The sequence below is a fragment of the Sceloporus occidentalis genome, unplaced genomic scaffold (genome assembly GCF_023333645.1).
Source record: "Sceloporus occidentalis isolate IW3139 unplaced genomic scaffold, rSceOcc1.0.p SCAF_21, whole genome shotgun sequence".
In the NCBI taxonomy this organism is placed as follows: domain Eukaryota; kingdom Metazoa; phylum Chordata; class Lepidosauria; order Squamata; family Phrynosomatidae; genus Sceloporus; species Sceloporus occidentalis.
Window position 1 is genome coordinate 3049553 of NW_028317001.1, and position 11209 is coordinate 3060761.

Consider the following 11209-nt stretch of genomic DNA (forward strand, 5'->3'; position numbering starts at 1 on the left):
CTTTCACTCCATTGACAGTGATATCCTGCGTTCTGCCCAAATTCCCTGCCTGCAGACTCGCCAAAGAGAATTCATGATGGTCAGAGGTTCAAACTGAGTAGTCGCAGACTGTTTTGCAGAAGGGAAGAGTGACTTCAGCAGGCACGCCCTCCTTGCCAAACATCAGCCCTACCTTCTTCATGTCCGAGGATCGCAATCCCTCCTGCAGCTGATGGGCCAGCGGCAGAACAGAGGCGGCGCTGACTCGCTGGTAATGGGAGTCCGAAATCTGGTCGAGGCGCGGCCGCTTGGAGTCCAGCGGGTCATGGTCGGCTTGCGACGGACCCGGGTGGAACTGAGCCTCATAGCCGGACCTCCTCTCCTGAGGCCTGAGCGTGAGAGAAAGGGAGGAAGAGGCAGAGAAAACAAGAACGTCAACCAAAAATGCTCAGCGACAAACCACTCTGTAAGGACTTATCTGACACAGCTAAGATATATTATTGAATACTGAAGTCAGGATTGTCCACACTGCCCTCTTTCCGATATCGGTGTATGGTTGTGAAAGCTGCCCACTTTGAATTATGGGCAGAGGGAGAGTGGAGAGGGGATCATTTGTGATAATACTATGTAACTGCTAATAAAAATATAAAGAAAAAACAAGACACATGCAACTGGAGATGGCTCTTTTCAGGAAATGCAAACGTGTCCGACTGCACTTACCTGTCGGAGCCAGGATGAAATTCGGACAAGAGAGAGGGCCGCCGCCGGAGCTGCTGTTGTTGCTGCTGCTGTTGGAGAAGCTGGGTGGCCTGGCTGACTTCCAAGTGGGAAGTGCGGAAATCGGGAACGGCAAACTCCTGCAACAAGCAAGGGAAGTTTTGAGGTGCACATGTGGGGGTCCTTTTATTAAACTTTGAAGGAGTGGGGGAAGAAGGAGAGGAGACCGACAACTTGGATGACTATTCCACTTCGGCTTTGCTCAACTTACACTGCAATCCCCCTCAGACATTTTGGAATACAACCCCTATCACTCGGAAACATGCTTATCGGGAGTTATTATAAGAGTGGTCCCTTACAGGGCTGGATGGTGTCCTTTATTATGAACAAGATCAGAGGCATTCAGGGTACTAAAGTAGTCCAAAAATTCATTTTTTCCAAACTTTCCTCTACTAACTCTCCAGGTTTTTCAAGTGGGAGAGGGCATATCTATATTATGCCCCGCAACACAACAGTCTAGCTATCTATAGTTTGGTTTTCTTTGTCCCACAGAGGTTAGCAGGAACCAGCTTTTATCTGTACAAGATTGAGGGTTGGGATGCCAACCAACTCGTTGGTCAAATATTGACAAGCAGCAAGCCAGGACTCCAACACAGTCAAATATTGTCAACGTTTTCCAAGAAGCCAGGGTCACCTCCTGGGTACAGCTAAATGCTGGCATTGAAAATAAAATAATAACCACTGTTCTATAGGATAGTTTGGGTCACATTTGTTCGGGGGCCCAATTCTCTCCTTGGCTGCGAGGGGATGTGGAACCTCGGCCGCTAAAGGGCTGGAAGGCTTCTCTGCTATCTACCGACGCACATTTCTCTTGCATCGTTTACCATCAATACATCTAACGCTATAGCAGTAATGTATGTCGGTGTCTGGCACTGAACGGACCCTTGGGGATATATAGAAGCCTAGGACCATAGCCAGGCCGCTCACCTGTTGATGTCGGCCGCTGGAGAAGGTGTACTGGACCGAGTGGGTCGGGTAGCGGCTCTGCTCTGTGCTGAACGCTCCTTGGTTGGGAGGGTAGCCGGAACTTGACATTTTCGGGAGAGGAAGAAGGGGTCTTCACAAAGCTGCGAGATCAAGACTGGGGAGCGATGGGGCTTCTGGGAAACTGCCTGAAAGAAGAACGGAGAGACAGAGGTGAGATGAACCCACTGGGAAGACTGCTTTGCCACAACATAGCTACAATGCTCCTTGGTCAGGAGGGTACTTTTGCATGCGTTGGAATCATGGTACACTGCTTATAAGCCCTCGTTTAATGTGATGGTCCTCAATTGTATTTAAAATTTTACTATCAGGTACTAATTTTTACAAATGCGCTTACGCCGTCCAGAGACAGTGGGAACAATGGTCCCACGGTGTGCTCTTAGCTTTGAAGAGGCGACTGCGATGCCCAGCTGGCCTGGCCCGGACCCAACGCAGGCCAGATGCCCTTCCCAGACGTTCCCTGCCAAGGGGTGCCCTGGAGTTTCGGCAGAGCGGGTGTCAGAAAAGGTTGGGAAACCTCTGTATTCACAATGGCACCCCCAGGCTCTCCTGGCTCCTGGCCTGGCTTGCCAGCGGGGGCCTCGACGCACGAGAGACTGGCCACCCACGCTTGTGAGAAAGAGCATGCAAGGGTGCCAGCAAGTCAGGACATGCTCCTCACCCCACCTCTGATCTCTGACACATACATACACACATACACACACACACACCCATGTAAAGTGGCTCAAGGAAACCAACCTTCGTATAATACGATGTTCTTGTCTAATTTTGCAGATCCGAAATTAGCCGTCCACCAGACTCCATGTATCTCTGGGCACTCTTCTGCAGTTATGGACACCTTAGAGCGCTGGCTCCCAAACTTTGGCCTTCCAGGTGTTTTGGACTTCAGTTCCCAGAAGCCCTAGCCAACAGTCAGGAATGCTGGGAGATGGAGTCCAAAACACACACACACACGACAAAGGTTTGGGAACCACTGCTTCAGAGGCATCAGCGTTTGCATTTGCAGAGGTTATTTTGGCAGAAACCCGGTGCTAAATGTATTTTGCAAAAGGGAGAGGGCTTCAAAATCACCAGTTCGTGGAAAAGCAAGGTAGGTGTAAGAGTGAAACACGTGAATGCAACACGGCTTGGAAAAAGAGATTCTTCTCCCTCGCATCAGCAATAGTCGGAGCCATGAGATTCGGAACATGGCAATGAAGCAGAGCATGAGAGGACTCCATGAACCAAATCAGCTTCTTTCCCTGGAGGAGCTTGCACCGTAAAATGCATAAAAGAACGGAGAAAGCCACAACACTATGGTGGTCTACAGCTGGAGAAAAAGCAGGATGCTAAATAAATAAAGGGGTCCCCTAAGGCCATCCTGTTCAACCAGGTAACCCAGTGCTCCCACAATGGGATCAAGGTATTTTGTCAGTGTACAACTCCTATAAGCCTTAGCCCTCAATGGGATCAAGAGGGACCTTGATCCCATTGAGGGCTAAGGCTTATAGGGGTTGTACCCCAACGAAATATCCAAAAACTAGAGTTGCCCATCTCTGGCAAAAACTCTAGGACCCACTGGAATCAGGGAACTGAGGTTTCTTACCTTAACTCAACCTTCCAGAGGGCTGATTTTCACAAGCCAAGCAGCAAAACAGGAGTATGGATACCCCAAAATGTTAGTTCAAAGGCCTCAGGAGAACTCGTAACCCAGCCCCTGCCTCTGCCCCATGGCATGTCAGCAGCCTCTGATCTCCATTCCCATGACGGCCTTATGCTTTATGCTCGCCCAGCGCCACTTCATGTCTTGCACAATGAGACTCCGCAGACAAGGAGGGCAGCCAAAAGAAACCAGTCCCGGGTGTGTGTCGACAGGCCCTGTGCCATCGCAGAACCGCCCGACAAGCCCCGCATCCAAAGCCGGAAAGCCACCGAGAGCAAAAGCAAGTAGTCCATAAAAAAGGGAAAGCGCTCATGTACATCACCTTGAGCTCATGGGACAAAAGAAAACCAGGATATAAAGGTAATAAAGGAATGAAATGTTAGAAACCAAGCTCCTAGACCTCATGGGCGCAAGGGTAAGGTGCCAAAAAGGATCAAAAGTTGGAGAGATGGAGTGGAGGAACTGCAACCCAGAGCTCCCAGAGGGATGGAGCAACTGGGAATTGTCTTGTTTTAATGGCCGTGGCACTCAACCTCCTCCCCATAAAACCAGTCTAGCCTCCTGTAATTGTGGGAATCACGTTACAGGAGCTCCAATTAACACTAACCAGGCAAATGGGAGAGGAAATCCCGAATGGAGATGAGGCAAAGCCATAGGGCTTCCAGATGCAAAGGTGAACAGTTCAAGGGCCACCAATTCTGCAAGTTGGCTTAGAGGGGAATCCCAGACTCCTGGTTGCCCATGGGTTAAAACACAAACATTATCACTGCATCTAGAGCTTACGGCTCTCTAGCTATGGCTGGACTGCAACTCCCATTGTCCCTAGGGATATGCCAAGTAGGACCCCTGAGCATTTCAGTCCACCAACATAGGAAGAATGACACAAGGAGTCCACCAACAGAAAGGAATTGCTAGAAGCATCCCAGAAATTAAGAATGCCACTTTTTTGGATGTTGTATACCCTGCCTCTTACCCTTGGAGCAGGTAAGAAATAAGAGTTATGATTCCTTTGGCTACAAAATCCATGGATGATCAAGTCCCATGATATGCAACGGCATAGGGAAGGAGGATTGTACTACTATTAGCTGCTCCCCATTCCTGCCAAGCTGGCAGAAGCTATGCCTGGGACCGATTTTGTGCCAGGGGCAATTCAGCCATCCTAGAACAATTCTGCCCTGCCTAAGAAACCAAAGTCCGACTGGGTAGAGGAAACCAACCCTTGCTTGAGGCTTGGCTGGTTCCTCTCCTCGATCATCCCCACCTGGGATAGTGGGGTAGACGCCTGCCATCTAAGCAGAGAGGATGCCCTGTGCCCCATCTGGGCGGCCTGGTAATCCTGCATTTCAAAAATAGCATTGCTTACGTTAGAGAGAGAGAGGGAGAGAGAGCAGGTTACGACTAAAGTGGGAAGCCCCCTCCTCAAAAGCATCCAAACTCGGATGCCAGTGGCAGCTGTTGGTGACTATCAGCCATGCGGTTCTCTTTCAGACAGAGAGGAAAGGGAAGGCTACAAACAGGCCTCCCGTCGAGGATGAAGCCGTTGCAGTGTGGGCACTGGGCTGGGATTTGGGGGACCTGGGTTCAAATCCCCCAGCCCCAACTCCGCTTTGGTGGCTATGGGCCAGCCACACATTTCCTGACTCTCAGCCTGATCTGGTCGCGAGGTTAAAAGAGAGGTCTATGAGTTAGAGAGAAAGAGAGAGGAAAAGAGAAAGAGAAGTGCCAGTCGAGCCTCCCTGATCTGAAATGCTTGGGACCAGAAGTGTTTGGGACTCTTTTAGGGTAGTTTAGAATATCTGTACATGCACAGCAAGGAGATATTTTGGAGACGAGACCCAAGTCTAAACATGAAATTCATTTGTTTCATATGCACCTTATACACGTAACATGAAGTTTTATGCACAACGTCTTCAGTAACAATTTTGCGCATCAAATAACGTTGGTGTGCAATGAACCATCAGAAAGCAAAGGCTTTCTCGGATACAGAGGGATGTACCTGGATGGCAGTTCCACAATCTGGGCTAGTCTTTGCTCTGCAAGTACCCACTTCTACCCAAATGGGCATTATTTAAAAAGGAGATAAAGAGAATCATGTGCGTTGAACAAACCTTCTTTCAAACAGAGCTCTGAACATTGTTTTCCTTTTGATAAGGCAGGCTACACTTAAAACACGTACATCCGAAGAGGGCTTCTTATATACGAAAAGGCTTGCTGGTGTTCTCACTGCCGTTCCCGAGATCAAAAATAATACGGTGACCCCTTTTGCTCCGGCAACGAAGCGCTGTTTCGCTCCTTCCCAGAGGACCAGGAATGCCATAGACTGGTGTCACTTCAGGATAACTTACAAACAAGAACACGCTTCTTCCAGCCCGAGGCGCAGCTGGACTCAAGAGGAGGAACTGGGAGAAAGAGTAAGGCACACGCATCGGTGGTTTTGCCGGCTGCTTGTTTTCAACACAGGGCCAATGGGGGGAGAAAGGAAGAGCTGGTTCGGCGCAATCGGCCGTGAATCACAGACCGGAAGCTCCTGGTTTAGACACAGCACCAAAGTGGTGCGCCTGCAGAAGGATCTCAAGCAAGTCGTGGAGGAAAAGGCGAGTCGGGAAAACGTGTGGGAGCTTTCCAAGTGTCGCAGCGCAGGTTTTGCGTCCTAAGAGGGCTTCGGTTGAGGTGATGGTGGGTTGCCCCTGGCAGAAGGAGATGCGAGTTGGCAAAGCGGCGTTGAAAGTGGCGCTTGCGGAGAGACCTTGCCTTCCTTAACTCAGTCTTCAGCTTCAGGCATGGTGAACAATTGCCCGGCGTTGAACCCGATTCAACTTCCATCTCAGTCTGCTTTTGTACATAGGAGTGGACAGAGAGTGCCTCTTTTGCTTTTTTGGCTTCAGGCACCAAGGAGGCTTGAGTCATCCCTTCCTGAGGCCTGTGATTTTGCAATGAAGGAACCATGTCTTGCTTCATTTGCACCGGGTAAAGGACGCTAAGCAAGACTTCATACTGGAAGCAAGTCCCCTTTTGTTGGGTGGTGTTTATTCCCGGGGCCTTAAGGATCCCAGGCCAAACGTCCCAAACATCTGGAGACGTTGACTGGAGTTTAATGCACCAGTGTTGATATTTTCTTATGGTATGGAAAGCAAAGAGCTGTGCTTCTCCTTCCTTTCCTTTCTTTTTTTAAGGTGTGTGCACAATAATTTGCACATGACCTGTCATGTCCTACCTTCAAGACTTGACCTCAAAACACTAGATACCTGTGTGCTCTTAGGTGGAAAAACTGGATTTTACCATCTCCGATAAGGAATGTGGGATTCCGTTTTTTAACCAACAAGGCACACACGCTTTAACGCATCCGGGTTATTGCTTTCAGGTTCGTTTCTGTCCGGAGGACAGAGATCTTCCTCACGGAGATGTGTTCCTGGGTTTTACGTAACAGAAAGCTTGGTACCAGAGGCAGAAACAGCATGGAACCAATAGGGATAAATGGATAGCAGTTGTGGACAGCAGATTACAGGGTTCATGTACCAATGGTCAGCAACATGGATCCCCAAAACCTCAAATCTGTCTACAGAGGGGTCTTTCTCCTCATAGGCTATGCAACGCTTTTAACTTCGGGTGTATACCAGCCAGAATGGGTCCAACTTGTTGTACACTCACCGACTGGCAGCATCTCTCCATAGCGCCTCTTCCCCTTGAACCCCGGACTTTCTACATGCAAAAGAAGCGTGGCTCTTCCCCAAATAGAAAACTGTTCTGTGCCGGGGAAGTGGTTTGTCCATCCATGCTTCGTAGCGTCCGCGCTGGCCAGCTCTCCGCCAGAGAGGTATCTCTTCCATCATCCACTAGTGCCGCCTGGTGATCTATTTTCTACCAGTGGTTGGCCCTGCCACCTTCTGCACACGAAGCGGAGGCGTCATTGCCAAGCCTTGGTCTCTCCTGGAGCCAGTGAGATTCAAAGCGGCTCTTTCCCGGTTCACAGCAGAGTCCCCTCCCCTGGATATTCACAAAGTTGATCAATCTGTGTGCAAATCATGTGCTCGGGCATTTAGAAGATGGGCATGATAATCTAACATAATCTAATGCATCCAAGGGAGGGACGGAGTTGAAAGGGAATGGCGGCGGCGGCCAAAGCAGGGTGCAGGACCGCTTTGGGTGGCGCTTCTGACCCTCAGAAGGAATTACGCATGGAAGAACACATACAAGTCTATGCGACGTCAATGAAGCAAAAAGAACCAGAGAGAGAGAAAAAAGCTGGACTCTTCAGCGCAGGAGGAATCCTGTGACGTCACCCGAGAGCAGCTTTAGGATAAAACCCGCTTTCGTCGGGGGTCCTTCCGATAGTGGCACCAGCAAAGGGGCCTGGACTGCTAAGCGAAGTCCCAAAAGAATCCGCTGAGCATTGTGAGCCATGCGCCAGCAACCAAATGGAAGCTTTATTGGGATGTTACTCATATTTAAAGGGGGCAGGAGCAGAGATAAAGCTCCCTTGGCGATTCAGAGATGCAAAGGAGAGATGTGCTCCAAACCACTGCCAGCGTCTAGACAGGCGCGGAGGTTGTACGCCAACAGAAACGCAGCAATGGATGTTTGGGGGTTCCCCCCATTGCCCCCTCCTGCCTTTCACGGTCCAAATCTCACACATCAAAACCACCCTGGGATGGAAAGTCGAGGGTGCAAACCTGCCAGCGCTACCCCAACCTGGCCCTCTCCAGATGCTTGGGGGAGAATGGGAATTGTAGTATGAACTAACAAAAAGGTGCTCTGGCCCCCCCAAGTTGTAGCCTAGCCCTTTCCTGAGAGTCCATTACTACTTGATTTTGCCATTTTATATCAGGGAGGGGCACCATTTTGCGACGCCACTGTATTTAATGCAACTTGAGCATTTGCGGATGTTGGCATCCACGGGGGGTTCCTGGAACCAAACCCCGGCAGATAAGAAGGACCCACCGTACAGTTAAATATTCACAACGTACAAAGCTGAACGCGCGATGAAACCAGCAATTAAAGTTAAATCCAATTTAAAAACACGGCCATTAATACGAAAACAGCCGAGAGACATCGCAGGGCGTTGTGCAAGGGCCCTTTCCTCTGAAGCAATCGGTCTGCCTAAACAAAACGTCTTCACGTTTCTAGGGAGGTCCTGAGCCTGGGAGCAGTCACCAAAAAGGCCCTTTCCCCCTTTTCCCAGGGGGGGGGGGAAATAATACCTCACACACACACACACATACATACAGCACACAAAGGATCTCAAGACACACCAGGTTCGTATGGGAGAATGAGAGATATACTCCGGTGTATTAGTGCTAGACAACTCTGGCTACGCAAAAAGAGAAACTGAAGAATCCGCTTGCGACGAAGGGTCTTCCCCAAAATGCGTCGGCGGGACAAACAAAGCCGACTTGGGTCCTTATACTGGGAGGAAAACGGGATATAAATAAACATAATAATAATAACAACAACAGCCTTTTTGATGGCTTTGTGACATTTTGTTCCACAAAAACACCGGAGTACATCTCTCCTTTCCCATTGTTTTCTCTCCTTCAGCTCCCTCCTTTCTTATATAGGAATGGCCTGGGCCAAGGTGACACACAACAGTGTGTACACACCGCAACCCCATGGGTCTCCTAGGGTTTGTGCCCAAATAATTTGGGCCAGTGGTACGTTCCTTGAGGGAGAATCATAGAATCATAGAGTTGGAAGAGACCCCAAAAAGGGCCATCCAGTCGAACCCCATTCTTCTGCCATGCAGGAGCTCTCCATCAAAGCATCACTGACAGATGGCCATCCAGCCTCTGTTTAAAGACCTCTAAGGAAGGAGACTCCACTACAATCTCAGAGGAAGGAGTGTGTTCCACTGTTGAAGTTCCTCCTAATGTTGAGCTGGAATCTCTTTTCCTGTGTCTTGCATCCATTGCTCCATTGTGCCCTATTCTCTGGAGCAGCAGAAAACAAGCTTGCTCCCTCCTCAATATGGCATCCCTTTTAATATTTAAACAGGGCTATCATATCCCCTCTTAACCTTCTCTTCTCCAGGCTAAACCTCCCCAGCTCCCTAAGTCCTTCCTCATAGAGCTTCATGGTTTCCAGACCCTTCACCATTTTGGTCTCCCTCCTTTGGACGCATGGCTCCAGCTTCTCAAAGTCCTGGACACATAACTGGACACAATATTATTCCAGGTGAGGCCTGACCAGAGCAGAATAGAGTGGCACTATGACTTCCCTTGATCTAGACACCATACTTCTATTGATGCAGCCTAAATTCGCATTGGCCTTGTTAGCTGATGGGAACTGCAGTTCAAGCTTGTCTCCTCTGGGTTGCAAACCCCATCATCCAATGCAGGATGAGAGCTGTAAGGCAAGACATCCTGGAAGGCTATCGCCTTTAATGCACGCACCAAAAGGCAACGGAAAAGCAATATTGAGCAGCTCAGGCCCATAAATCCAGTCCTGGGATATGGTTCCCCTTCTCAGCCCCATAACTAACTCTAATTAATAATAGTAATAATGATAATAATTGTAAGCCGCTCTGAGAGCCTTTGTATTGAGGCACAGCTCTGGAAAAAGACTGGGCGGAGCCCTATAAATAAACATAACAACAACAACAACAACAACCATCACACTTATGACAAGGCTCCTCAATCTGTTCTCCTTACCCTCCGCTTTCCCATCATCCCCAGGCACCATGCATGGGATTTGTAGTCAGACAGGAAAGGGAATGCAAGAGGAAACCATAGCAATAATAATCATTAAGGCCAATAATGACCATTGCTCCTCTGTCAGTTCTCCCTATAACCCACCTTCTTCCCATCATCCCCAGACAACATGCCCTGGGTGGAAGTGATGGGATTTGTAGTCAAGACGCGCCTCAGGAAAGGGAGGTGAGGGGGAACCATATAAATAGATATCACTATATGACAAGGCTCCTCTGTCAATACTTCCTAGCCTCCAATTTCCCATCATCCCCAGACTCCACGCACTGGGTCGAGGATGATGGGATCTGTAGTCAGACACACCTCAGGACAAAGGAGTTGGGGAACCCTTATAAATAAATACAATCATAACAAACATAATCATAACCATCACACTTGGGACAAGGCTCCTCTGTCGGTTCTCCCCACTTTCCCATCATCCCCAAACACTGGGGGATGATGGGATCTGTAGTCAGACACGCCTCAGGAAAAGGGAGAGGGGAGGGAAACCATATAAATATAACAATAGATAAACAACAACATCCTTCACACTTATGTCAGTTGTCCCTACGCTCCACTTTCCCATCATCTCCAAACAATGGGGGGTGATGGGATTTGTAGTCAGGCAACCTCAGGAAAGAGAGTGGGGAAGAAACCCTAACAATAACAATAACAATAAATAACAACAACAATGTCATGTCAAAGCTCCTCTGTCAGTTGTCCCTACATTCCACTTCCCCATCATCCCCAGACACTGGGGGGTGATGGGATATGTAGTCCAAATGGGAAAAGGGGGCGGGGCAAAGAGAGAGGGCGGGGCTCTCAGCCTGGCAAAGGTCGGTTCCTGGAGTAACTGCCTTCAGGGTCGGGTCCCTGGAGCTCCCTTTCCCCCAAAAGGCCTGCGAGGCGGGTCTCCCTTCCTTCCCTCCCCGGTTCCCGGTCCCTGAGCCGGGGAAGGGCGATCGGGGTCCGCCGGGGCTCACCTGCTGCTCCTCCTGGGCCTCAGAGGGAGCCGCCGCACCTCCGCCTCCTCCGCTCCCGCCGCCATCTTGGCTCTCCTCCTCTCTTCCTTGGCTCTCCTTCCTCCGAGGAGGCTCCGCCCACTTTTCCCCCTCACAGCGCTACGTCATGGCAGATACATACACTA

General features: G+C 49.7%; 1 protein-coding gene across 11 annotated transcripts in view; it reads right to left on the reverse strand.

Annotated features, from left to right (window-relative positions):
• Window positions 1–1865, reverse strand: part of NCOR1 (nuclear receptor corepressor 1) — a 52898-nt gene extending 51033 nt beyond the window's left edge. For all 11 annotated transcript variants that reach the window (XM_089484089.1, XM_089484092.1, XM_089484088.1 and 8 more), the window contains exons 1-3: window positions 1684–1865; window positions 700–836; window positions 173–368 (exon numbers count right to left, since the gene is read on the reverse strand). In XM_089484089.1, coding sequence (XP_089340215.1) covers window positions 173–368; window positions 700–836; window positions 1684–1791 — 441 coding nt within the window. In that variant the 5' untranslated portion in view covers window positions 1792–1865. The remainder of the gene's footprint in view (window positions 1–172; window positions 369–699; window positions 837–1683) is intronic.
• Between the last annotated feature and the right edge of the window lie 9344 nt (window positions 1866–11209).